We start from the raw sequence: 22,317 nt of genomic DNA, 5'->3' as shown, positions 1-22,317 counted from the left end.
TATTATAAAATAGTTTATTAGTAGAATGCATATTAATGTATTTTTAAGGGTCATTGGTCCGAAATGATAAAGCCAAATCTAATTTCATGACAGCTTTAGCGTAATAATAACTTTAGTTGGCTTGGTTTTTGAGTAAAATCTCTGCGTGGTGGATAACACAGGGTCCCGTTAAATAATAAACTGCGCCAGCCATCTGCGTGTGTGCGCTCCATACACCCAGTTATAATATTTTGGGTTGGTTTCATCACATAATAATCTCAACGGGTACATGCACACACTCATAGACATTGGTTATCGTCTGATAAACTCCGCCCCGACAGCTCCTCCAGCTGATAGCCTGTGCATTGCATGTTTGGGATTGTTGTGATGGGAGGCCGCAGCCATCTTGGATCAGCGCCGCTCCACCAGCGAGCAGCGGGAGAGGACGGACGACGTTAACGGTAGAGCCAGTTAGCTAACGTTAGCCGCTCGGCAAGATTACCCGCAATCTGTTTCGGTGTGCGTTGCGAGTATGCTTGACGTACGTTAGTTTTCTTCGTCAGCTGCCGTTTTGAATGCGTAAAAATGGGTAGAAATTGTGTAAAGCGTTTAACGTTGTAATTCCGAAGAGGAGGGCGGCGGCGGCGGCGGTGCAGATCCTCGGTATATTGTTTAAATTTCTGGATAGAGGAGTTACTATGAATGGAGGATAAATGTTGCCAAAGGCTGACAGCAGCAGTTTCGTCCTCTTCTCTCTTCTCTTCGTCCTCACGTTAACGGACCCACCACGGACAGGTAAATAAACCTCAAGTTGTTACTTCTTTGCTTACATTGCCGAGGGCTGGTGTGGAAAGTGGGAGAAACGGAGATTACAGTTGGAAGCAGAGAGCGGTGGGTCAGGCGGAGAGGCCTGCTGGAGAAACCACGGACTCCGGTGGTTTTCCGCTGCCGTGCTGCTGCTGCTGCTGCCGGACAGTGTGGGGGAACCGCCTCCCCGTCAGCACATGAGCTGTAATATTTGTTAAAAATAGGCCAACTTAAACCACCAGTTGGCAATCATTAAACGACAAACACTTCATGATTTAACCACACAGCCCTCACAGCTAGCTTATGTTCAGGAAAAAACACTTAACGCTGTTAAATTTTTTCAAATACAGCTGCTTCTCTTTAATAATTAGCTAGTTTTCATACTTACTGATAGAGCTGTATTTGGGAAATTATGCCGCACAGTCTTCTCCCGACTCATAAAAGGTGGGCATCTTAACTCCTCTGAATAAAAAGGTTTGTTTACCCTCCACTTACATCTCTTCGTTAGTCTCTGCTCCAGTCATGAATCCGTAATGTACAATGCATGTCAGAGATTCATGCTTCTCCATCACTAATTCTGGCTCTTATGCACACATCCTGTAGCTACACAATTAAACAGATCAGACTGACAAAATACACAGTAACGTAAATGTGATGACACTTATCATCATGATGATTTGCAGGATATTTACGCAACGTCTAAGTTGATAAATTAACAATATTTTTTGTACCTCAGGATAGAAATCACGTTTCACAGGTGCAACATACTGGAGACTCAATACATGACTTAATAAAAGCCCCACAAGACTCCTAATTGGGCAGTGCATAGTGCACACGTCTGATTAAAATCATCAAACCACCCTAATACAATACTGGTACACTAAAATCCTCTTTGGGAGAGTGTTTCTTGAACCAAACAAGCAAATGATTTTAGCTCACACGTTTCAGTTGCTTTACTTCGAATATAAACACTTGCATAGCCTTTGCTGGATACATTTAAGCAGCAAGAAGATAAAGGCATCTTGTGATCTCCTTTAGGTCCAGACTTGTGATCCTTGCCACTGTGTTGACTAGATAAACTGTTATCAGTTTAACTCATTGAAAATATATTGTTGTTTGGTTCAGTCTAAAAGAATAACTTCCTGCCCCCCCTGCATGATAATTGTTTGTTTGTGTTGAGGTTTGGTTCTTATTAAAGTTCATATTAGGAGGCTCTTTGTGGTTTGTTTGTTTGTACTCATTTATTGAGTGTAGTCAACTGTTATTGTTCATCTTTTCAAGGACAAATTCATTGTTTGCTCTCTGATGTTCAGTAGTGAACACAAGACTTTTGTTTATATAACTTGAGTGACTAATCTTAAAAGTGAAGGTTATGTGTCGTCCATTTTTCAGCCTGGTATCTAGTCCTGGTGTTGCCTGGGCCTCACATTGTGTGTGGACACTGAAATCACTGCTTGTTTTTTGGGTAATACTATGGCCTTCATGCCAGGGCTCCTGCAGGGGACTACCTGCTCTCTTGCACAGGCTTTGTCAGAGAGGGTGTGTTTTTGTAGAACATGCTTGTGCACATCAAGTGCTGGCTTCCCAAAGCTCGATGCCCAAATGGGTAGGACCGTTCAGTAACAGAATAATCCTGTTTTTTTGGGAACATAATTCAGTAAAAGATATTTGAGCAGGTGTATAAATCTTCGGGAGGCGTTCATTTGTCACTCACCAATTTGTACCTTACTTACCTGGTTTCGGCACTTGTTCCACAGCAGGTTACAGAAGCAAGATAAGCAGCTTTTAAAGGTTAAGGTTTTCTGCAGCTATCCTTGACAGTGTGCATAATTGTCACATTTTAGTGGCTTTTAACGAGGTGTAAAAAGCCTTCAGTCTTACACAACCATGTCTGATTGCTTGCCAATGAGCCAGGCAACATTAAAATGTCAAAATTTTTGGATGTGGTTTGCTTTTCCCATTCTACATCACAGGGAGAACGACAAAGGCAGGAGGATAAATATGATCAGAACCTCTTTTAATGATCTGGTCCGTTTCCCTCTACAGATTGAGTGGATTGCTCATATACTTATGCATAATGCTGTACATTAATGCAAAAGCGTGCAACAAAAAACAGAATGGATATGATTATACACACATGACAGGGTGGTGCAATGGCTCTGTGGTTAGTGCATGTGCACGCCCTGTGGTTGTTTCAGTTTACTCCCATGATACAAACGTGCATGTCAGGTGGATTGTTGACCTTAAAATGTAGGTGTACCGGCTACTCTCAAAGCCTGAGTTACACTGAACTACTTCAGTGCGGATTCTAAATAAGTTCACAGAGGCTCAACACAGCCAATAATAGTGAACATATTTGAAAGAAAATCATTGAACCAGGCAAAGGTCGCAGCGTGAACATGCCCAAGACTTAAAAACGACTAAAATCTTCTCTTTGCAATTTCAATCAATTTGAGCAAAAAGTCAACTGGACTTTGTTCATTGTCTGAGGGCCTGAACAGCCCGTCTGTGTCACAGTGGCAGCCAGTTTATCGCTGTTTGTTCTGCACAGAAAAAGTTGGCCATAGTTAAACTTTTGGCAGGCATCATCTGTCAACAAACCAGTCAGATGTTTTTGTTCACCTGATCTCCACTGACGTAAACAGCTGTAGTTGACAGTTAACTTGTGGTGACCCAAATGGACAGGGACTTGAAATACAGCTACAGATTCTTACAGGGATGTTAATTTTTTTTTATTTTTATTTTTTTGAAAACCACTGAAGTTAATGTATAAAGACATGACTTGAGGAAACATTTTTATTGGGGATGTGATGATAAGAGGTAAATGTTGCCCAAATAACAAGCTAGACCACCACTCTGTTAAATTAATGAATTTTCCTAAAATCATATTTGTTATAGTCTGTGTATAACATTATGTACTTTTCAGCCTTGAACATTCATCTTAGTCTCTCTAAAGGCACAAGCTTCATATATTACTGTATCTCTTTCCAAATCAGTGTTAAATATTTCTTTATTGATAAGAATAATTGATTTACCTTTGTAAAATTAAATTCCTCTGCCAAGGACAGCGCTGTATGAGTAGTGTTTTGTCAGCTTTATCGACCTCTGTCATCAATTACAAGTTGCAAGAACGCAAATGAATTTTTCCTGCTGTGGGAGTCTGTGAGGCAGCCTTGACCACCTACACATTCCTGGCTTGAGAACAAGACTTTCTCACCTGCACAGCCGAAATCTTTTGCAGCATCTTGCTCCTGCTGCTGGTCCTTTTGTTGTCGAGCAGGTGGTTGTGCATGTGGAAGAAATGAAAATGTTGAGGAAAATGTCAGGACAGGACACTTATGATGCCACAGGACTGAAGCCAAGAGTCTTGTACCTGATATCCCATCAACCCCCTGTGGATAGATTTTTTACAAGCAGTATTAACTTTTTTCTTCTAATATGACAAACCTCAGTGACTTTAGTGCTTTTGTGTTTACCATTTTAAGTACAGGCCGTGTCACATCAGTTCTAACATAAAAGCCAAACAGCTCGGTTTTTAAAGGAATTTGACCCGCGCTGCTTTTATTCACATAGAGCAGAGAGAATACATTGGTTTTAAATGTGAGGTGGGTATAATGAAATGGACATGAATGCCTGTACCCACTCACTGCTTTTAACAGTGAGCCTCAGAGCTGATGTGAATCATTGGAGGCTGGAGATGATGCAGCGTGTGCACAAGGCCAGTTCACTGTGCCGTTATACTTCCGTAAAACCGAGTTGGGGGCAGTCTCATTTTCTTTGTGCTCTCCTGTCAGTTATGTAAGAGATGCAGAGGCTCACTCTTCTCAGGGTGACCTGGGTTCACTCATTTGTAGACTTGACATCGCAAAATCCAAAGCTTGTGAAAGAAATGGCCTCAGTGAGAGATGATTGTATCCTGCTCGCTCCTCATTATTCCTAACCTATCTCAAAAATTCAGAAGTGGCTGCATTTGTCACTTATTAGTCATTAATGCCATGATTCCCAGGCAGATGATTGTTAAGATACAGAAGGTGTGCATCCATGTCATGCACTTGAGCATTATCAGAAGCAAAAATAAAACATGAACCATCTTATCAAATTTGTGCAGCTCTGGTGAAATCGCTACCAAACACTGAGGGAGAGAAGAGCTTTCAGGCTACTATATTAACCACAGCTGGTTCAGATACTCCATCCCAATCACCGGGATGTTCAGATAATGACGAGGGAAGCGCACTTCAACTTGAAGCTGTTATAGATACAGGCTGTTATAATCTGGAGATGCCAGAGCCGTGCCTTCAGCTTGTAATATCTGGTAACCTAAAGCAGCAGGCTACTTTTATCTGAATAAATTCTTTTCTTGTGGATTTTCCAGCAGCAGCAGTTATCAGAAAAACCCAGAGAGCATGAATACTGATTTGTGCAGGCAGCAAGTCTTTCAGACAGAGCGCAGATGTACAAGGCATATATTTTCTAGTCCTGAGCACATGTAGATGAGGCTTAACAAGAATTAGCTATGTTTTAAATGAGCAGAAAGCAGCTAGATTTGGGCTCTGTTTGCTAGTTAGTTTCCCAGGAGCCTAACATAGCAAGGTAACAAGTCTTATTACAAGATGTATTATTGAAAAAGACACATTGAAAAAAAAAATCCTTGGCTGCCGGAGGAGTCGATGCATCACCCGGCAGCCATGCACAGGCAAGGAAAATGCTCACATCCCTCTGACAAAGGCAGGAAACTGGTAAATGTGAGAGATATTATATATTGACACAGTTGCAGCATCTCGCAAAGCGCTTCAAACAAGATTGACTTATTGTCTTTGAAAGGCCGTAAGCAGCATAGTCACATGACATCCATTCTTTTTCTGTATAAATATAAACATAAATTATTAACATCATTCACAAATCCTCTCTCGTGCGTTTGGAATACATTGGTTCCCTAATGTTATCCATCAACCTGACACACATTCAGGCTCAATGGGATCAATGATAATGCATTCAGTCCCAGGAGACAGAGACAGGTCTGTAATGCGTCTCAATCCACTTAGCCTTAACTAAGACAGGGTGACGTCTGCTGTGTTAGAGGGCTTTTAAAACACCTTTTGGCAGAGTATGGACTATTTGAATTAAGGTCAGTCACAAAGGATAGGTTTGCTTTTTGAAGTGTTTTTTTTTTCCCCTTATCATTTATAGTTAATGATAGCACAGCCTTTTGAAATATATCACAACATAACTAGAGTGATCTCTTTGTTTAACAAGTGAAAACAGGGTCAAACATGATCATATTTATTAATTTTATTTTACTTGGCTACACACATGATGAGGATGTTGTGCAAAATAAAGTCAGTACAACTTGATAGTGCAAGGTTTGTGACCTTGTTACATTAGGGCATAAAATGCTGCATCTGGTATAATGTGAGATCCCTCCTGTTTTTGAAAATATGATTCATCTTTTAATTTATTTATTTTCAGAAGGTCTGAACAGGCTGGACCAGCTGGATCGTATATAAGCTCAGTGAGAAGCTGCTGCAGAACGATTAAATTATTAAAAGAAATAAGGCTGTATGGTCATAACGTAAGGGTGGGAAAACTTTTAATTAAGTCTCAGTTGAAATAGAATAAAACTGTCCAAGCCACATGTCCACATTTGTTTTATTATTCAGTCAGAACTCCAGCATGAATAAAGACCAGTTTTAATCGCCGTATTAAAGCCCCATGTAGGTTGTGACCTTTTTCTGTGGGATCATCAAAGCTAAAAGTCTGTTTTGTCTAACGTCAGATAAGGTGGTTGGTACACAGGTGAAACAACAGTCACAGTCTTGAAATAGCTCTGAGCCTTTTTTCTTCTCCAAGTAAAAATAGTGTAGCCATATTTGCCAGGTGAGTGGGTGGTCCAGGTCCATTGTAGGAACACGTAACCACCTGTATCCATGAACAGATGGTCTAATGCACCCACTACTGGGAAAGCAACTGGGGAATTCACTGGTCACTGAGGAATGCCAGAGAATTGTTGAGGATTTCTTTATAGACAACCGAGCAACATAAATAGGATGAACATTCTCCTTTTTAAAAAAAAAAAAAAAAAAAAAAAAGTGCAATTGAAAACTTCCTTAAAGTCAAGACAATGACACACAGGATAGTCACTCTATTGTCTCTATTTGTTTCAGGTCCGCGGCTAGCTCTGGCAAGATTATTGTCAGGTAAGCAAGCAGTATGTCTTCTAGTGTAGTTGCTGTCTGACCTTTTTGTTGGAGTATATCAGCAGCTCCCTCAGTTTGAACCTTTTTTTTGTCCATGGAGCTTTTCAGATGGAAATGAGAGCTTTCTCTTAGAAAAATTCAAAGCCTGAAAACACCTGTGATTGTAGTAATGTCTAAAGGTCTTACATTTAGACGTGCTTTTCAATGGAACAGGATTTCTTTGCAGTTTTAAGATCAGACTTTAACTCATCATCTCTTAATATTATACAAGCATAGGTTTTAAGTTGATATCAAGAGTGTTACAACATGGCAGTGAGTTCATTTTCCTCTCCCATGATCAATAATATTGTTGCATTGACTTATTTTTGTGAGTTTACAACTGGTTCATTCATCCCATGATCCAGGCTAAACACAGGCAGCTCTGATAAAGAGGCATCTCTTATGTTAATCACATATGGCATGGAGACCCACTTTAGCATGAACTGCGTTGCTGAGGGATATAAGCAGACAAAAAGCCTATAGATGTTTAGTATGTGTCTGCTGCAGGTCTCAGGCTGCCTCTTTCCTGTCGCCCTCATTAGTGAACTGTTATTTAAAGACGTGTTCACAAAAGTCCTGTTGTTTTATTCTTAGTGGTGTGATTTTGTTGAATATGATAAATGATTCGGGCATGATCGAGCTTGCAGGCACAAGATAAAAAATGTTCTTTTGGTAGATTCACATTTTTAAGTGTCCCTGACCTAATCTAAACCTATTCAGTTACCAAAGTGGACTTTCTTTTTTAACAGGAGGATTCCTTTTCTTATTTCACCCAATTATCTGTTTTGTGCTTCTTTGCTGTCTCAGTATATTGAATTGGTGGGTGAGCTAACAGGCTGAGAGGATGTATGTGTTTGTGTGTGTATTGTATACTGAAGTGCCCAGATTCAGTTCATCCCGCTGGCTGCAGTGGTAGTGCTGGTCTTATTTGACTGTGATTTCCTCAGTTTGCACCTGGTTTTCACTCCATCACCATCTGAGATCTCTTATTTCATCAACTGTAATGAAAGCTTGAGTGTCCTCATATAGTCCTCTGCTAGATTCTTGAGTTAAAATGGTTTTCTCTTGTTTGAATAAGGCCTTAGTCACATGTAGGTTTGACCATGCGAACTCTCTTGTATTTCAGAGCAGCGCTGCAGCCCTGGGCAGTTTGCCTGCCGCAGTGGGAAGATGCAGTGTATCCCAATGTCCTGGCAGTGTGACGGCTGGACAGCATGTGAGGACAAGAGCGACGAGATGGACTGTCCCCGTGAGTATAGCTCACTTAAGCCCTTTTACACCCACTCTGTTACCTAACACCCGTAACATGATTGATTTCTGGAAAGAATAGCAACACCGAGGACCTTTTTACACTCGAATGATCAGATCACAGCTGGACAGCTCTATACACAGGTGTGAAAGAACCCAGAGTGTCTTAAGGAAGCATTGGGATCTAATCAGGCAGTATTCAGAGGTGTTCAGTGATGCACAGTGACCACACATGGAGAGAAGAAGCCTACGATGTTCCCTAACTGAACTGCAGGACGTCCTGGTCACATTTGTAGTGTGTGTATAGCACAGAAAAAAAAACAAACACAGTTCAGTCCAACTGATTTGCTTTGGTTTCAAGCCTACAGGAATGGAAAAGTCCTCCTAATCCACCACAGTGAACCACAGTGCAAGATTAGCTGCTCTGGACTGATGGTGTCAGATGGCAAAAGTGGCTGCACATGTCTGTGTCTGTGTTTTTGTTTACTGTTTGTTGATCTCTTCAACACTGTGTGAAGAGATGTTGCAGGGCTAAGCCTTTGACCGAAATCCTATTGTTTTCCCCTCTTAAATCCAGAGAGACCTTATCCCCAGATCTCTGACCGCATAATAGGAATTATTGAAAGGATTGAGTCCAGCATGTGACCTCCATACAGCAGTGATTGTGCATGCTTTGAGTTAACACTGTAGGCAGGCCCATAACAATATGTACTGAGTGAGGGTTTATATTGGACTCATTTATAGAACAGGAAATAAAACAACAGCACTGAACACTAAAGCAGAAACTTCCTCTTGTTTTCCTTCTCTATATAAAACAGTTACATACCACCAGTGGGTATACAGTGTATTCTGTATGTTCAAAAGCAAATGTGCTGATTAGTATTCACTGAAACAGCTTGCAGCTGAACATCATGTTTTTGCCTATGCAGAGTAGCTGTCGTTTCTAGAAGAATGCAAGGAAAACCCAAATAATGTTTACACATGCCTCAGTGAGGGGCTATTTTCTGCCAAATCAACAGCACGCATGGAAATCAATGTTCTTGTTTGGGATTAGCTCTTTGCTGAATAACATGGCAAGGTGCAGCAATCCTTCACACTAATTCCAGCCAGACAAATACCAAAGAAAACTGCTCAACCTCGTAAAGTCAAACTGAAAAGAGGAAATGGCATTATGAAATATCCGACTGCCAAAAAATAAAATAAAATAAAACACGTTGCAGGCTGCACAAAAGTAAAGCCACGCTGCAAACAAAAGATCTGTAATTGTACAGCTGATAACATATGCAACATAGAACTGATACTGTAAGGTAATGAGAAACTGCGTGGTCAACCTACTGCAGAATATCTGGTGTCTCAAAATAAAAAATGTATCATATGAAACTTTTTAAAAATAATAATATGGTCTGAAGGTAAAGAAAACTGAGAACTGAAACTGCTGTTATTTCACATTTCACAGTAAGTGCAGCAGAGGAACTCTGTTAATTTTAGCCGATCGGCCTCAAGTGTTTTTTTTTTTTCTTTTTTTTTTCTTCTTCTGAGAAATCACTAGTAAATGTTTAGTAGCAATTTGTTTTTCAGATGGTTTTGTTATTCCTTCCTTTTCTTGTATATAATGAAGCAAAACAATACTTTAGTGGAATATTAGCAGGAGATTCACATTGATATCATTCTTGGGGAAAAAAGTCTAGATTATGGTGTATACAGACTCCAGACCTGAATCACTGTTAACTCTTCATTATGCTTAGAAGAGGATACAATCCGCTCAGTCTGCAAAACTTTGGTTCTGCTTTTATCTTCCTCAAATCTTCAATCTACTTCCTTGATCGTTTGAGTCATAGATGATTATCAAGGCACAAACTTGATGTTTCAAAATGTCTTTTATAAGTAATGAACCTTGGCAGATGAAGAAATGTTGATCAGAAGCACATTAAGTACACTGTAAGAAGGAGAAAGAGGCGTGTGCCAAGAGGAATGTTGGTATGAGCCCAAACAGTCTGTGGACATTTATTCAATACATGAACCTGTATTACTTTTTACAAAAAGCTTTTTTTCCGACATGATTTAAAATGAGGAATGACCAGGCAGAGCTGGTGCAGAAACAAGCAGCACTGATGGTTTATGGGTTTATCTATTTATGTATCAGGCTATCAGACAAATGAAAAAGGTTTGTTCTTACCTTTGAACACAGGAGCAGTCTGACAGTGGTTCATTACATCACAAGCTTTGAACAGGTTGCACAACATCAACAACAACCAATCTGTGCACTGTGATTTCCACAGAATTGTATAATTAATGTAGTTGGAAAAAAAACCTTCTCCACATTTGTTGAACTTAGGTCATTTTCTTACAGCTATAAAGGAGGAGAGGTTTCGCTTTGGCAACGGATATGATCAGGTAGAAGACGTCATCGGTGTGGCTCAGCCTGTGCGCTTCAACAGTAAGCATCTCACTTTACTCTCCCCCACTTTATTTTAGTTGGTTGTACACTGTATTTGTTGAATCTGCACTACGATCACACGCCCAGCTTTTATCAATCAATGCTAAAGTCGTCTTCTCCGTCCACAGAGAAATGCCCAAGCGGGTGGCACCACTACGAGAAGACGGCCAGCTGTTACAAAGTCTACCTGAGGAACGAGAACTACTGGCAGGCCGTGGATACTTGTCAGAAAGTCAACGGCTCATTGGCAACGTTTGTGACCAACGAGGAGCTGCAGTTCATACTGAAGATCGAGGTGGACTTTGACGATAAAGTCTGTGAGCGCAGAGACCAGTGCAAGTGAGTTTTTACTGACTGCGTTATTGTTTGGAAAATGTGGCATTAGTCTAAACCTTCTGCTGTGACTTCCAGAAAGAGCTGAACTTCATGGATGTTATTACTGCTTAACTTTGCCATTTCCTAAAGTCATTTACTAGTTAATAAGATGTGATTAATGTTTTCTTGTGATTGCATTAAGTTTCTATACAGTTTCCAGTTTCTGTGAGGAAAAACTCTCCTCTTTCATTAGACTTTATTTAAATAGCTGCCTGAACATGTATGTTTGAAAATACTGCTTTCAGTTACAGAACAGGGAACTCTACAGCTTGAGATCAAAATCTTTAAGTTTCAGATCTACTTTTCTAGTTTTAAATTTATGCTTTGTCCTTGTTCATCTTGTTTGTTCCTATGATATAAAAAGTTAAATGTGTCAGTCTGCTGTAGCAGAGGTAGGGGAGTTTTGGTGCTCTGTCATTGGTTGTAGGCCATCTAGTGGCCAATAGTGGCAGTTTAATCATTTTAAATTGTCCTATAACGCTGAAATGGGCCATTTAACACTAAATTTAAACATTGCAGTAATGTACTTTTTGTTTGTTTTTAAGGTTTTGGGTGGGCTACCAGTATGTGATCACCAATCAGAACCACTCTCTGGAGGGCCGCTGGGAGGTAGCATACAAAGGTATTTAAGATTTGGTTTTGTCTGCATTAAACAGAAAGAACAGGAGGCAAAGTCCTGTTCTTAAACCTGAGTGTTAGCAGTGTTGAAAATTGCTGGTGTTATATCTCACCACAGGGTCGATGCAGGTGTTTCTGCCACCTGAAGGTCTGACCAATTTTGGGGAGGCGTCTCCCACCCAGGACAACGTCTTCTGCGCCCAGCTGCAGCGCTTTCAAATCAAAAGCATGAATGAACGAGGCCTGCACAGTTGGCACGCTGAGAACTGCTACAAGAAGTTCCCCTTTCTCTGCAAGAGGAGTATGTGCTCATTTTGTCTTTTCCCTCAAATATGTCAGAACAGAAACTGTTTATTTTGTCTCAGCTGTGATGTCTGCTCTGTGTCTTCATATTGTATTTCCCCCGACAGGGCAAACATGTGTGGATATAAAAGACAATGTTGTAAACGAGGGCTACTACTTCACCCCTAAGGGGGACGACCCATGCCTCAGCTGCACGTGTCATGACGGCGAGCCTGAGATGTGTGTGGCTGCGCTGTGTGAGAGGCCGCAGGGCTGCCAGCACTTCCGCAAGGATCCCAAAGAGTGCTGCAAGTTCACCTGCCTGGACCCAGGTACTGCCACCTCCTGATACATCTCACTGATTAGAGCAGAATTTCGTTTTCGCAGAATATTTTCACACGCATTCATTCACCTGTTGTGGAAGCAGATAGATAGATACACAGTATTAATTCTTGGAGCTTTACATTAAGACAATTTCATGCAGCAGTTGGTGCTCACAGTCCCACAAGGTGGCGCTCCTCACACATGTACAGATTTTTATTTATTGCAACTTGGCACTGGCAGTTTTACTGTCAGCCACAGGACCTTTTTTTGCACTGTACAGCATGTTATTTTAAAAGATTTATTAAACAGAACAATGGAATGAAATAATTAAAGAAGAAGAATGTCTGGATTAAAATTAGCCTGGTTTAAATAAAGACTTGGCGTCTACTGTCTACTCTGAGCTTTGTTTCATGGGCTCATCTGACACAAACGATGTGTTAATGTGTGACTTTGGACGGTGTGTTTTTAAAGCACAATACATGAACAAAACAGAATTCTTCCAGAGAAGGACATTTTATGTATTTGTCTCACTCAGGAGTGTGAAATCAACAGGTCATTTTAAACCAACGCACGTGCAGAAAGTAATATTCTTATTGAGTCGTTTCTCCTCTTCCCACTCAGACGGAAACAGTCTGTTTGACTCGATGGCCAGCGGGATGAGACTGATCGTCAGCTGCATCTCATCCTTCCTCATCCTCTCTCTGCTGCTCTTCATGGTGCACAGACTCCGTCAGCGGAGACGTGAACGCATTGAAACACTGATCGGAGGAAACTGTGAGCATGAAGCTTGTTGGACATTCACACACACCACTCTCTAGTTGATGATAATTTGGTTATGTAATGAGGCTTTCTCATTATAATTAGTTTCACTTAATTTAACGCCAGCACCAGTTTTTATTTTACATTGATTTCAGATGCTGCATCTGATATTGTTTATTGTAGCAGCCGTTTCACATCATCCTCTGTATCGGTCTGTTTTTTGTCCAGTGCACCACTTTAACCTTGGAAGACGAGTCCCAGGCTTCGACTACGGCCCAGATGCCTTTGGCACCGGCCTCACTCCTCTGCATCTGTCTGATGATGGAGAGGGAGGCGCTTTTCATTTCCAAGAGCCTCCTCCACCGTACGCAGCCTACAAATACCCCGACATCCAGCACCCCGACGACCCGCCTCCTCCGTACGAGGCCTCCATCAACCCAGACAGCCTCCTCTACGTGGACCTCGGTAGGCGCAGATCCTTGTCTCATTATTCATGTATCTCATCGTGTACAGAAAAGAGAGTTTTCATTTCCTCTCTCTGCCGATTCTGCCTTCAGGGCACAGTGGGGTTTCCATGGTGCCAAGCCAGATGAACGCCATGGGAGACGGGCTCCAGGCCGATATTCCCAACGCCTCTGGTCCCACAGTGGACTCGGCGCCATCCACTCAGGAGAGAGAGGACTCCATAGATAGCAGCACCCTCCTGGTGGGGCCCGACACCCCGACAGATGGCCACGCCCCCGCTCCCATGCCTGCAGACTGCACCTCCCTCAGCACTGTGGTATAGGACTGTGGACGGACAGCAGGGAGCTGCACCCGGACATTACCTGCTGGTAGAGGAAGGTCGTGAGTGCGTTGTGCACCTGGAGAAGGACGCAGCACACTGTTGTGTCATTCATCCAACATGCTGACTGAGGAGAGGAGAGTTAAAGTTTGTACAGACATATCAAAAGGTGGAGCAGCCTGTTTTCTCTGAGGTGACGGATGGATGCCCTCTTTCTGAAGACTGTGCAGTTGAACTTCTGAGTGTTTTTTTTTTTTTTTGTTGTTGTTTTTTTTTTTAAAGACACTGGCATCTGAGGGAGCAGAAGGGACTGTTTCTGTACAGAGAGGAAAAACACTACATACAGGCTGAGAAAGCTGCACTATTACTTTAAGCGTCGACTGAGCAAAGCTTTTGAAACATCTCAGAGTTGGCCCGATTGGTCGAGAGGCCCTGATGTAAATACTCCCTCAGGTCTGTGCCAGTCAAATTTGTAATACTTGTGTGTTTCGGTCCGGCACAAAACAAATAACGGCAGACGGACAGTGAAGCCAGCTTTTCGTTCCATGTGCTTTTTTTTGTTTGTTTGCATCATTCTGTCGTTTAAACAGACGTATCCGTATCGATCTGTCTCCAGGAACAAATGTTTTCATCGGCCCTGTCTGTCGCGGCATGTCCCAGATCTCAATTTCTATTCCTTCCCCCCAGTTTCTTATTAGACTGATACATGAAGCTGTCTTCCAGGTTTATAGCGCATATTTGCCAGCAAAAAATGTTTTGTAGTTAAGAGGTTTAACCTTGCGAGAGGGTACAGTTAGTTTGCTCCTATAGGGTTTTTATTAGGGTAATACTGACACAACGCTTTAAGTGTCAACGAATGTTGTGGTACTGAAATACTGAGTTTGGTATTGTGTTCTTTTTGATGATAATTTATGACTGCAGGCTGTAATCCTGATTGTTTTATCGTGGGATAGTTGCAGCCTCAATCTCCTAACTGATCAGCGAGCGAAAGCAATGACGCTTTTCAACTGTGTGTGTGAAGATTAGGGATGATATCCTGTCATTAAATTTGGAAAAAAAAAACAGCATTTATTTAAAATAACTGTTCCAATCATGAAGTTATTTCATCATACAGATAGTCCCAGTGTTGTTACTTTATCATCAACTCTTCACAGGGTGGTTGTGTATTTGCTAACTAAACCATGTTTTAGTAACTCAAAGCTCAACGTTTTGCACGCTCATCCCTCGATTAAATCAGGTTTCTTTGGGAAGTAATTTGTCAGCTGTCACATTTGAATGCTGCCCCTCCATCCCTGATGTGTTTGTATGTGTGATGTCTTCACGCAGTACATCTGTTGTCTCGGTTACTGAGGTTGTTCTCAGCTATCCATGAAGACGATGTCACAGACTGTAGATGTGAAACTTATCTGTTCTGGTGTTGATGGGTCTGTTAATTGTTCTTGTTTCTCAGTGGGACTGCAGTCAAAAAAAATTATAATAAAAGAAAGTGTAAACTGTTTGGAATGAGTTAGACCCCCGTGTTATGACGACAATCGTTTTATTCACTCAAGGATGAATTTTCTAAGCTTGAGGAAGTCTGAGTCAGAGTCGACCCACAACCACCAGCATTCAACTCGCTTTTTATCTGCCTCGAGAAAAACGGCTATAAATGTGTGTGTCTGAGTGACTGTGCACATCTGTGTATCTCATGTCTGAATGTATGTAGAAAATATAATTTTTTGTGCTTAAGCTTTTTCCCTCCCCCCTTTTTTTTATTTAGCATATTGACAATCCACTGTGGATTATCCAACAAACAAAATCTCATAAATTGTAGAAAATGTGCATGTGTGTATAGGAGATGTACTGGTTTGGATTTTTTTTTTCTCATCAAGCTTGTTTGGTTTTATTTTTCAACCTGCAGTGCATGTTTTTATCTTCTGGCATGCTGAGAGATTTCCTTTTTGTTTGTTTGTTTTTGTTGATGGAAACATTTTTAGGTCAACAGTGTGTCCTGTACAGTAGGTTAAAAGACTCCTGCATATAGTTTAATATCTCTGTATGCATCGAAAACCTGCCCACAACCCGAACAGCTGCATTTACACTGTAGTTTCTGTGCTAGACTATGGTGGTGTGAGAACTAATTTTATTGGATTTGAAATGTTTTATGTATAATACAACAAATGCTACATTTCATTGTCATTTATTTCATAGCCTTTAAATTTTACAAACTGATTCATTTGGGGCAGAGGTGGGTGGGAGGGGAGGCTTGTGTTTTTTTTCTGAGGTAGATGTACATCTAATCAAATGCCAAATAAATTGCACCATGAAGGACGACTCACGCGTCAGTGGGTATGAACACATACTGAACTTTATGTTGAACCTCATCAGTCTCGACATTTAGCTGCTCTGTGAGTCCTTTGACTCGCTGGAGAAATCCCTCCTGTCTGCAGTGACCAAATGTCAAAGAGGATTAAGGTGGCGATGCAGGGAAATCCCCCACCCCACCCCAACAGTGAGATGGAGGTCGTTGGATAAATCCAATCCACGGCAATCGCAAGATTCAAATAATTTAAAGAAAGCGGATATAGCAACACCTCACAGTGACTCATAAGGCAGCAGGCAGAGCAGAGATAGTGATACCCTGCTGGAAACCATTGTCGCCGAAGAAAAGAGGCTTTGTTCTCACGGGCCAAGTAGTGACAGAATCACACAATCTATTCCTGGATGGGAGAGACGTAGCACTTAACGCTGAGCTGTTCAGTCAAGACGGTGATTGAATTTATGAGACGGTGAAGAGGTGTAACATCATCTCAAAACGCTTCACACTTGTGTCTGATAGTAAAGGAGAAATCAGACTTTTCTTTATGACAAACAGAGCATCTGAACGTTAAGGTGCTACATAATTAGTTTAATGTTTTTTTTTTTTCTCATTTATTTTTGGAAAGTACTATTATTTACTACTAGTACTATTATTTCAGGTGGAATACATGTTTAAGACATTTATGTGAAAGCATAAAATTTCAGTGACTCAAAGGATTTCACTCATCAGCCAGTAGATTTAGTTCAGATTTACAGGTAAACTACACTGATGCAGTATTTTTATATTTTATATTTAGAATAAAGAGGATGTTCTTTCAGTGGTTTAATATATTGCTGTGGACAATGATGGGAACTAAAGGGAAAAGCTCATGAAAATGTAATCTCACAAAATGACAGGACAATTTTTTTTACAATTTGAACTTCACGTTTCCACATTTTCCATCCTATTCATTTGGTTATCTGTGTTGCTAAACCACATATAATCTGTTCCTTTCTAATTCAACAAGCTACATATCCTCTGACTTTCCCATGAGATGATTGTGTCTTGTTACTAGTCACCGGGCATCAATGCTGGCAGCAGCAAGGGGGGGGGGGGGTGCTGCTGCTGCTTCTGTCTTTGCATCAATGAGCCTGTTGATCAGAAAAGACCACTAGACTGGTAATGACACGGTTCACTGATCAGACCAGGAGAAAATAAAACTCAGCTTTCACCTCCGTTCCTATTTAAGCCGGACGTTTGCACAGATTCTACCTCAGATACCTGACTCCTGTCTGGTCCAACGGGCTGCGGGATCCTACGATGATTTGGACTGCTGCGCTCCTGATGATTGTTGTTTCACACGCTGATTCAGGTGAGGGTCCTGCTCCAGTCTCAGAAGACAAAAATAATATTTATATATGTAACATACATTACATTCAAGCTAACTAAATAAGACTGAAGAGAAATTATGTTTGTCAACATTGTGCTGTTTTTATATTCCAGATGACTACTGTTACAATGAGCCACATTGTGGTAAGTAACCTGTGATTCATTTTCTAATTTAAAAACACAGCAAATTGCAGAGAATGGTCTCGTACTACAGCAAACAATGTAACATAAATGCAAACACTTAACTGGCCAATGTGACACATTATTCACCTGCCACTGAAGTTTTGTCTCTGTTATTGTTTTTGAACCAACTGAGCTGTTTTTGGCTTGTGAGCGTTTAAAGTGAAGCAGCGTCGCCCTGCGGCCCATGGACAGAGGTTTCAGAAAAAAAAAGTCATCAAAAGAAGGAAAATCTGAGTGGCAGAACAATATTTTCTTTGACAAAACAATCTCAGTTCACAGAGAACAATCACAACAGCTACTGTAAATGGACCTCATGGTGAGACTGTTGGGTCAGCTACCGTTTCCAAAGTCAAGACTGACCTTTCAGTCTCAGCTTTTAAGCCAACACTGATGACAAGTCTGTAATTCAGTAACAACTGGCAAAATCTGAGGAACAATTTGTAATATGGTCAAAAGCTCTGGAACAGCTACTAAATGGACCTTTCAGTGACTCATTGTTTAGTCGATATCTTGACCTGTTTCCAAGAGTGAACTTTCAGACTCTGTGAAGATTCTCAGTCATCCAGGTCGTGGTATTTCCAAGTGGTATATGAAGGAAACTGGACTGGAGGTTCTCCTGATAATTATCAACTAATTGTAAAATACTGATCAATAACTGATAATCACCTATCAACTATCAGCCACCTACAATGCAGCTTTGAGGTTCCCTCCCCAGACAGCTTAACACCCATTCACACCATGACTCATCTGACCCACATGATGGCTGGGTGGTTCAACAACTCTCATGTGTCCTGAACGACTCTCAAGGCGTAAATGACCCATTAAATGGCTCCTTTTAGACAATTAGTGAAAGCTCCTTGAGAACCTCTAGAAAATTCAGTTTCCTTTGTCCTTTGGTGTTCATGTGGTTTGTCTTCTGTCCTCAGATCCTTATGCATGGGGAGACACATTCCCTTCATGTCACCCCTTACTTGAAGAGCACCACTCTCCCATCAACTTGGACCACCAGGTTATCCGAAACGACTCTCTGGAGTCTTTATATCTGGAGGGCTTCGATGCAATCCAAACAGGCCACTGGACGCTTAAAAACGACGGACACTCTGGTGAATGTTCTGCAGATACTGTCCTGAGCTTGCGTGTTATTGTCTCTTTTGTGCGTCTGTGTTGGTGATTGCTCATTTCTGGTTGCTTGTAGTCGTGCTGCAGGTCGGCAGCGGCATGTCAGTGAGTGGCGGAGGTCTTCCAGGCGTGTACCACACCATCCAGCTACACTTCCACTGGGGAGGCCCCGCCACCAACGGCTCAGAGCACATGGTGGACAGACGCAGATACCCAATGGAGGTACAGTATGGTCAGTAGACAGCTCTACACTGTCACAAACAAGGTGTTGCAGCCGACTGGTGCAGTGCAGCCTTCCCTTAATGTCTCTGCACTTTCATGTTTATTTCCAGATGCACATAGTCAACATGAAGTCCATCCATCCAAATCTGACTGCTGCCTTGGATGATCCAACAGGACTTGCTGTTCTCGGATTCTTCATTGATGTGAGTTTGTCAGATTTGTTTGATATATTCAAGCGTTTGCAGTTATTATCATGCAAGTCCATTCTGATTTTGTTCTTTCTTGCAGGTTGTTTACGCAGACAACATGCACTTTGGGCACATATCACAAAAACTATCCTCTGTAGCTTACAAAGGTTTGAAGAAACACACAAAAAAAATCACTTCTGCTTGCTGTTTGTGTTGTTTGTAACTGTTCTCATTACGGCTGTGTATCCTTCCCCAAGGCCAAATTACTAAAATCAAGCCATTCCCACTGATGAGCCTTCTGCCGAAGCACAGCATGAGTCAGTATTACCGCTATTACGGCAGCCTCACCACCCCTCCTTGTTCTCAAGTGGTTGTATGGACTCTGTATGAAGTCCCCATCTATATCTCATGGTCCCAAGTAGGTCTCTAACGTCATTTTGAATATTCTTCCTATGAAAAAAAGATGTCATCCTGGGTCCTGTAAATGAACATTATTTCTATGTTTACCCCTCAGTTGGCTCAGTTTACCTCGCAGATCTTCTCCACAGAGGAGGACGCAGAGCAGGTGACACCTCTGCAGAACAACTTCAGACACATCCACCCCACCTTCAGTCGCATTGTCTCTGCATCTAAAGATGCCATACTCCTCACAGGGACGGCCAGTCGTCCCCTCGTGTTGGCTGTGTCAGCGCAGCTGCTTCAAATCATTCTGCTGGGAAGCTTCATCTCTGGACTTTAACGCTGCGTTAGGTCCAAATCATGACACATGAAAACTCTACAAAGATTAATTCATGAGAGGAGGCACAGTGTAGAGTTTTCACATCTGTAGAGATGCTCCAGCAACAAATAAATATAAAAAACAAACTGTGAAGAAGAGTACTGTAATATGTTGAACTGTCACTAAATCTTTCATGATTGTGCCCTGCTGTCTCTGACTCCATTAATGCTTTACTAACAATTTAAAATAATGTGAATGGACCAATTTATGACTGTAGGCCTTTTGATTTATACAGTAGCTTGTTCTTGAAAAGGCTGGAGGTAGTTTTCATTTGACTTTGGGTCTGAGATTATTTGTAGCTCAACAAATATTACAAAATTAAGTGTGATAATAGTGAAAGACAAAGGATAAAAACTTAAAAACAAGACAAAGAGAACATAGTTGTGCTAGCAGGTTAAATGCTACAGATCATGCTAACATGTTAATGCTTGTTCACTGTGTTAGTTGCTTATTAGCAATAAAAAGAAATAAAAAATACATTTGAGGCTGATGGGAATGTCATGACAGACAAAATAAAAATTTGACCTGATGGTGGCACTAGATAAAAAGGTCTCTTTGTGTTGTTTGTCTTTTTAGCCACACCATTAGCATGGCAAAAAACTAAGAAGAAGGAAGACAAAAAGTAAGTGTTGGTCATGAATATTGTCTGTTTTACTGGCTTTAGCATTTGTTCACATCAAGTATTATCATAGTACAATATCCAGAGTTTTATTCGGAAAAAAAACAAAAAAACAAAAAAAAGAAACAGTCGGGGCAGCAACTCACATTAGAGTGTCTTCTCAGTCAGAGTCTAGTGCATTAAAAATCCTACAACAGGCCTTCTCCACGGTCTGTGTAGGAGAAAAACCACAGGTGTAATTAACGAGCTGAAATCTGTTCAGCTTCAGAGTCCTCGTTAGTGTCACTGGTAACACCTGTGCTTTTCCAAGTCAAATCACTTCTCCAAAGACCTGGTGAGGAGCACAGAGTCCATTAGGAAAGGATCTAAGATAAAGAGTAGTTACAGTCTGGTAATGACCTGACTCTCCTGCATCCAACATGCAAACGTTCTGTGTGCATCACTGCCTCTTGTGTGCATTTATTTTGCATATTTACCAGGACCCACCGGCATCCATTGTGCAGAGAAGAGCTTCAAGGTATGCAAATGAGTGAATCTGAATTACAAAAACACTTGCAAGAAAAAATATATTTAAAAAAAAACAAAAAACATGATATATAAAATGATACTAATGTCAGTGTTAGAGTTGTCCTGTATTCACACCATAATCTGTATCATATTTCCTGTAGTTTTTGAATAGTCTCCTGTTCTGTGAGAGAAAGGCAATTATGCAAAAAGCCTTCAGTGAGTTGTAAATTTGTTACCATGTTAGCATGAAATGTTAAAATAAGACAACCCAGGAGGCTCACACAGGCGCTGAATGGAAACTCTGTGTGAATACTTCATCAAAATGTTACGACAATGAAGATAAGTAGCTCTGCTGTTAAAAAAGAAGCTGGAAAGATGACCAAGGAAACAAAAGAGCACAGTTGGAGTGATAACGGCTGACCAATCAGATTGCTCAGTGATGGTGCCTTTGATATCATTCAGCAGATGGAGACGAGTGTGTATTGGGCACCCGTGCTGTCTAAGCTCACTCTCCCATCCCATCCTCTCTGCTTGTGGTCACACCATCCTCCTCCTGTCACGGCCTCGGGGTGTCACACACACACACACACAGATCACACTGTAAGCCTTTTCTCTCTGTGTGAATGTGAGTCCAGGGTTGGGAGAAAGTGATGTCAGGCTGCAGATTGTCACTGCAACCAAGCACAACAGCAGCTGAATTCACTGATTATTAACACAGCTTCACCCAGAGGAGGAAACAACGAGTGAAATCTGGCCAAGTCAGACTTATAGAGAGACACAAAAAATTACCTGAGACTAGAAAGCAAAAACATTCAAGGATCATGTCCTGGAGCATTAAAAATAAGTAATGGGGCACCCTTTTATTTTTCCACCCAGATCCAGATTTATCCAGGACCTGGTGATCTAACTGGTAACTTTACACTCTCTATCCTTTAAGACATCACTTCCACCTCGTTGCTTTCCATTTGCCTATGAAGATTTGTGACTTGACTTGGCCTTCCCCTCAGTGATCTGACTGAATTTGGCTTGGACTGGACTCAGATTTTTCCTTTTTAATACTGCAGAGTGAACATTTTCATTCTGACTTAATGGCGGTGTGAAACATTCTGGCTGTGTGTGTGCGTGTGTGTGTTTGTCAAAAGGGGGTGAATCACATGACCTGGTCCTCGATCAAAGCAACCTAACACA

The 22,317-nt window shown here is 41.3% G+C and overlaps 2 protein-coding genes across 3 annotated transcripts; both read left to right on the top strand.

Annotated features, from left to right (window-relative positions):
• Nucleotides 1-248: 248 nt before the first annotated feature.
• On the top strand, nucleotides 249-16,013 carry dgcr2 (DiGeorge syndrome critical region gene 2). 2 transcript variants are annotated; one of them, XM_018671293.2, is made up of 11 exons: nucleotides 249-774; nucleotides 6,948-6,980; nucleotides 8,146-8,268; nucleotides 10,618-10,704; nucleotides 10,833-11,043; nucleotides 11,625-11,701; nucleotides 11,816-11,998; nucleotides 12,108-12,311; nucleotides 12,925-13,077; nucleotides 13,291-13,527; nucleotides 13,620-16,013. In XM_018671293.2, the coding sequence occupies exons 1-11, from the start codon at nucleotides 693-695 to the stop codon at nucleotides 13,847-13,849; spliced, it is 1,620 nt and encodes a 539-aa protein (XP_018526809.1). In that variant the 5' UTR covers nucleotides 249-692; the 3' UTR covers nucleotides 13,850-16,013. The 2 variants fall into 2 exon arrangements, with proteins under 2 accessions (XP_018526809.1, XP_018526810.1); XM_018671294.2 differs by lacking the exon at nucleotides 6,948-6,980 and having other exon boundaries at nucleotides 251-774.
• A 1,226-nt stretch (nucleotides 16,014-17,239) lies between these two features.
• On the top strand, nucleotides 17,240-20,545 carry car15 (carbonic anhydrase 15). The gene is made up of 8 exons (XM_018671295.2): nucleotides 17,240-17,496; nucleotides 17,628-17,657; nucleotides 18,623-18,799; nucleotides 18,892-19,037; nucleotides 19,148-19,240; nucleotides 19,326-19,392; nucleotides 19,483-19,643; nucleotides 19,740-20,545. Exons 1-8 carry the CDS (start codon nucleotides 17,445-17,447, stop codon nucleotides 19,962-19,964), a joined length of 951 nt encoding a protein of 316 aa, XP_018526811.1. The 5' UTR covers nucleotides 17,240-17,444; the 3' UTR covers nucleotides 19,965-20,545.
• Nucleotides 20,546-22,317: the final 1,772 nt, after the last annotated feature.

This window comes from Lates calcarifer, linkage group LG9 (assembly GCF_001640805.2).
Source record: "Lates calcarifer isolate ASB-BC8 linkage group LG9, TLL_Latcal_v3, whole genome shotgun sequence".
Taxonomy (NCBI): Eukaryota; Metazoa; Chordata; class Actinopteri; family Centropomidae; genus Lates; species Lates calcarifer.
This window is presented reverse-complemented; position numbering and strand designations above follow the sequence as displayed.

What these genes read in the sequence shown, in the direction of transcription:
- car15 (XM_018671295.2), top strand. Translation starts at nt 17,445, where the DNA reads ATGATTTGGACTGCTGCGCTCCTGATGATTGTTGTTTCACACGCTGAT. An exon ending in GACGCAGATACCCAATGGAG is followed by an intron (nt 19,038 to 19,147) that starts GTACAGTATGGT and finishes GTTTATTTCCAG; the next exon opens with ATGCACATAGTCAACATGAA. An exon ending in TTCTCGGATTCTTCATTGAT is followed by an intron (nt 19,241 to 19,325) that starts GTGAGTTTGTCA and finishes TCTTTCTTGCAG; the next exon opens with GTTGTTTACGCAGACAACAT.
- dgcr2 (XM_018671293.2), top strand. Translation starts at nt 693, where the DNA reads ATGTTGCCAAAGGCTGACAGCAGCAGTTTCGTCCTCTTCTCTCTTCTC. An exon ending in AACGGACCCACCACGGACAG is followed by an intron (nt 775 to 6,947) that starts GTAAATAAACCT and finishes TATTTGTTTCAG; the next exon opens with GTCCGCGGCTAGCTCTGGCA. An exon ending in CTGGGAGGTAGCATACAAAG is followed by an intron (nt 11,702 to 11,815) that starts GTATTTAAGATT and finishes ATCTCACCACAG; the next exon opens with GGTCGATGCAGGTGTTTCTG.